Here is a 4891-nt window from a genome sequence, read left to right on the forward strand (position 1 = left end):
CGCCCCGCGAGCCCGCCCCGCCCCCCTGCCGGCCATGAACGCCGCTCGCACCGGCTACCGAGTCTTCTCGGCCAACTCCACGGCCGCCTGCACGGAGCTGGCCAAGCGCATCACCGAGTAAGGGGGGCGCGGGAGGGCCCCGAAGGACCCCTGCCCGCGGCCGTCCTGTGCTCTTCGCCTCCACCCACCCGCCCCACCTCCTGCACCTGGCCGGGGGCGGTGGGGGGTGGGGAGGGAGTCGCGGGATCCCACCGTCTCCGCTGGACACATCCTTGGAGGCCACAGAAACCCCCCGGCGCCCCCGGTTTTGCAGCTGAGACGCTTTCGGCCGACTCAGCGACTCAAGCCTCTCCGTCCCCCCTACGCGGACCGCTGGCCTTCCTTGCGTCCACCCGCTCCCACATCCCGGGGCGGGGCGGGCATTCTGTGACCCCGGAGGCCGGGCCTGGGAGAGAGGGGCTCCGGTGTGGCCCCCTTGTCCCCCGCTGGCGCTGACCCCTGAATCTGCCCGGCGCCGTTTTCGAGTCTCCTTCTGGGACGGGCGGGGGTCGCAGCCGAGGTGTGGGGACGGGCAGCGCGGAGGAGGTCGCTGCTTCGGGAAGCAGGTGGGTCGGGGCTGGTGGTGGAAATGCTGAACGTGACCACGTTTTGCAAGCCAGCTTTAGGTTGGACCGGCCGTTTGGAGAAAAGTCTTTGACTTTGTGTCTTTTTAAGCCAAGGAAGCCTGTGGTCTCCAGTGGCCTTTGGGGCCCGACAGCTCGGAGATGCCCTCCACTGGACAAGAGACTTGATTTTCCCAAACGTCGTTTGTAAAATGGGGATGATTCCATCGACTGGGCAAGGACATTGTGAACACGACGGGAAATGTAGATCACGTATCTAGCAGAGCAGGGACCCATGGTGGCCCTCTGGATAATACCTGTTTGCTAAATGACTTGTAGTTGTCTCTTTTGGAGAGTTCCAGAGTCGTAATAGTTCATTCGGAAAGGAGCCTTATGGGCCCTTTCCGAATGAACTATATAAGACGTAAGATAAATAGCTTGCCATTTAACATTTAAAGTCATTTTCACATTTAAAACAGTTTTTCATTTGTTACTTTGCGGATTTTTTCAGGGGCGATAAATAATTACATGGACATATTTTAAAATTCTAGGTGTACGTATAGAAGGGAAAACTTAGTCATACTTTTTCAGCTATGCCTGTTTTCAGATGGAATTTTAAGTGGGATTAGAATAAATATTTTTAAAAACTCCTTTTACAGTCTACTACCTAGTTTCTATTTCTAACCCCTGATTATTTGTCTTTCATTTTGAGGCCAACTAAAACACTAAATTTGAAGCTTGTGTTTGTTTGTGTTGGTTCAGATATACCACACATGATCTTGCTGAGAGAGAGCAGTAGAGAGGAGGGTGCATTTACAAAGTCAGTGGTTTTTGCTCTTTTGTATTTTGGATTCTTTCCTGCCAAATTCCAGAAGGGTTTTGAGATACTGTAAATAATAACTATTTTAGACACTTCCCTTATTTGTTTCACTTACTGAGTTTCTCAGTAAGGTTTTACTGGAAAAAAGGGTTACCATTAAACAAAGTTTGAAAATCACTAGATTGAATGACCCCTGGTCATAATATTTTATTTCCATGATTCTTTTCAGACTTTTTAAACTTCAAGCAAGGGTCTTCAAAATTCTTGATTATGCACTTGAATCAATAAAAGAGTTCACTCCATTACATTCCCTATGTGTAAGTTACGTGTGTGTTACAAGTAACCCCCAGGGTCTGTCATCCAGCCCAGACTGGAGTGCAGTGGCCGCTCCTGGCCACTGCAGCCTAGACCTGCTGGGCTCCTGCAATCCTTCCGCCTCAGCCTTCCGAGTAGCTGGAACTACAGGCGGGTGCTACCACGCCCAGCTCCTTTTTTTTTTTTTTTTAAATTTATTGTAGAGATGAGGTCTCGCCAAGTTACCTAGGCAGGTCTTGAACCCGCGTGCTCAGTCAGTTCACTCACCTCGGCCTCCCAAAGCGTGGGATTACAGGCTGAGCCACCGAACCCGGTCTAAAATTTACTTTTAACCATTTTTAAGTGCACAATTTGGTGACATTAAGTACATTAATAATGTTGTACAGCTATTACCACTATCCATTTCCAGAACTTTTCATCATCCCAAATAGAAACTCTACGTTCATTAAATTGGGACTCCCAATTTCTCCCTTCCCTCCAGCCTCTGGTAACCTCTCTTCTTTTGTTTCTGTGAATTTGCCTATTTTAGATACCATGTATAAATGGAATCATACAATATTTGTATATTTGTGTCTGGTTGATTTTACTCAGCATAATTTTTTTCAAGGTTCGTTCATGTTGTGGCACATACCAGAATTTCATTCCTTTTTAAGGCCGAATTATATTCTATTGTGTGCATATACCTGGCTGAAGTGTTTTGAAATAGATTCCACTCATGCGTCATATAATTTTGCTTGTAAAAATGGTCATACTAACTGATAAGAATTTCTTTTCTTTTCTTTTCTTTTTTTAGTGGCACGCTCATGACCACCACAGCCTTGACCTTCTGGGCTCAGGTGATCCTTCTGCCTCAGCCTTCCAAGTAGCTGGAACCACAGACATGCACTACCATGCCTGGCTAATTTTTGACAAGGAGTTCTAAAAAAACCTGGCACCACCATTAATTCCTTAATATTATGTAGTATCTAATCCTAATCCTTGTCCATACTTCTCTGGTTGTTTAAAAAATGACTTTTAAATTTATAATTTTGGTCTGGGTATGGTGGCTCAAACCTGTAATCCCGGCACTTGGGGAGGCTGAGGTGAGAGGATTGCCTGAACCCACGGGTTCAAGAATAGCTTGGGCAACTTGGTGAGACCTCATCTCTACAATAAATAAAATTAATTAGCTTGGAGTGGTAGTGTATGCCTGTAGTTGCGGTTATGTGAAAGGCTGAGGCAGAAGGAGCGCCTGAGCCCAGCAGGTTGATGCTGGGGTGGTGGTGAGCGAGCCACTGCACTCCAGCCTGGGCGACAGAGTGAGACTCCAACTCAAAAAAAAAAAAAAAAAAAAATTTTACATTTTTGGCCAGGTGCAGTGGCTCAGCCTGTAATCCCAATACTTTGGGAGACCAAGTAAGAGGATTGCCTGAGCCCAGGGGTTTGAGACCAGCTTGGGCAACTTGGTGAGACCTTGTCTCTACAATAAATCACAAAAAATTAGCTGGGCATGGTGGCATGTGTCTGTAGTTTTAGCTACTTGGAAAGCTGAAACGGAAGGATTGCCAACCTGGATGAGAGAGTGAGACTCCAACTCAAAAAAAAAAAGTTTATATCCTTAAAAATTTTAATCAGGATCCATACAAGACCCACACCATTTTGAATTAATGGCAATAAAAATCTGTATGCCTTTGACCATTGAGGCATTTACCTCTGACTTGTTTTTTTGCAGTCATTGCTAGTAACTAAGTATTTGTTTGGAAATGATTTTCTAAAACAATTATTATTCAAAGAGCAAGGAAACAGACATTAAACTTTAGTTGTGAGCTTTTTCCGGTAAAATGCTCTGTTATGAAATGGTGAGCTGCTTATGGAATGACAGCAGAATTTTAGTTCTTAATAAATTAGATTTTCCAAATTGTTTTTTAGAAAGAATACCAACCTAATTACTTGACTCTTTTTGTTAAACATATACATATGAACTGAAAATTTTTTTAAAAAGAGAGTTGTTAATTGCCTTTTTTTGTTGTTGCCTATAGGCGTCTTGGTGCTGAACTGGGGAAGTCTGTTGTATACCAGGAGACCAATGGAGGTAAGTTACAATTATTTCTTAAACATTCTTTTTTTTTTAAACCATTTAATCAGCTGTCATGTTTCTACAAGGCAAATACTACTCATATTTAACACAAAAACATTTTCTCTTTAACGTTAGAGGTATATATCATCGTTCTATACTTCCCCCTTTAAATTTTAACTTCTTTGTTCTCCTCATATGTGTATCCTTTTTTTTTTTTGAGTTGGAGTCTCACTCGGTCGCCCAGACTGGAGTGCAGTGGCCACTCCCGGCCACCGCAGCCTTGACCTGCTGGGCTCCGACATCCTTCCGCCTCAGCCTTCCAAGTAGCTGGAACTATAGGCACGCGCTACCACGCCTGGCTAACTTTTTGATTTATTGTAGAGATGCGGTCTCGCCAAGTTGCCCAAGCGGGTCTTGAACCCATGGGCTCAGGCAATTCACTCACCTCAGCCTCCCAAAATGCGGGATTACAGGCTGAGCCACCGAGCCTGGCTTAAGTGTCTCCTTTTCCTCTTTTTCCACAATGATACAAATCTATTGCTTTAGAATGAAAAAAGTATATATATATATATAAAATTTTCTTCTTACAGTGAGTAGTGTTTGATAAATATTTCTTACATTTATCGATCTCACTAGGTCATCAAGTAACATCAAGAGTGATCTGGTACTAGATAGTAATGACTTCCATAAAAACTCTCTTTCAGTTCTCTTCATCATATAAAAATCCTCTTTCTTTTTTTTTTTTTTTTTTGAGTTGGAGTCTCACTCTGTCACCCAGACTGGAGTGCAGTGGCCGCTCCCGGCCACCGCAGCCTCGGCCTGCTGAGCTCCAGCGATCCTTCTGCCTCAGCCTTCCAAGTAGCTGGAACTACAGGCACGTGCTACCACACCTGGCTAATTTTTTTGATTTATTGTAGAGATGAGGTGTCGCCAAGTTGCCCGGGCGGGTCTTGAACCTGCGGGCTCAGGCAATTCACTCACCTCGGCCAAAAATCCTCTTTGTTTCTTTTTGAGTTGGAGTCTTACTCTGTCGCCCAGACTGGAGTGCAGTGGCCACCCCCAATCACCACAGCCTCGACCCGCTGGGCTCCGGCGATC

General features: G+C 45.1%; 1 protein-coding gene across 3 annotated transcripts in view; it reads left to right on the top strand.

The window, feature by feature from the left end:
* PRPSAP1 (phosphoribosyl pyrophosphate synthetase associated protein 1) overlaps positions 1-4891 on the top strand; it is a 48259-nt gene continuing 43368 nt past the window's right edge. The window contains exons 1-2 of one of the 3 annotated variants that reach the window (XM_021718370.1): positions 1-117; positions 3756-3808. Coding sequence is in view for 1 of the 3 variants with exons in the window: in XM_008069605.1 (XP_008067796.1) it covers positions 35-117; positions 3756-3808 (136 nt within the window). In the remaining 2 variants the exon portion in view is untranslated. Of the gene's footprint in view, positions 118-525; positions 606-3755; positions 3809-4891 lie in introns of those variants that run through there. The other 2 variants (XM_008069605.1, XM_008069606.1) reach the window with 2 other exon arrangements.

This window comes from Carlito syrichta, unplaced genomic scaffold, assembly GCF_000164805.1.
Source record: "Carlito syrichta isolate Samal-C Ts95f unplaced genomic scaffold, Tarsius_syrichta-2.0.1 Scaffold312140, whole genome shotgun sequence".
Lineage (NCBI taxonomy): Eukaryota > Metazoa > Chordata > Mammalia > Primates > Tarsiidae > Carlito > Carlito syrichta.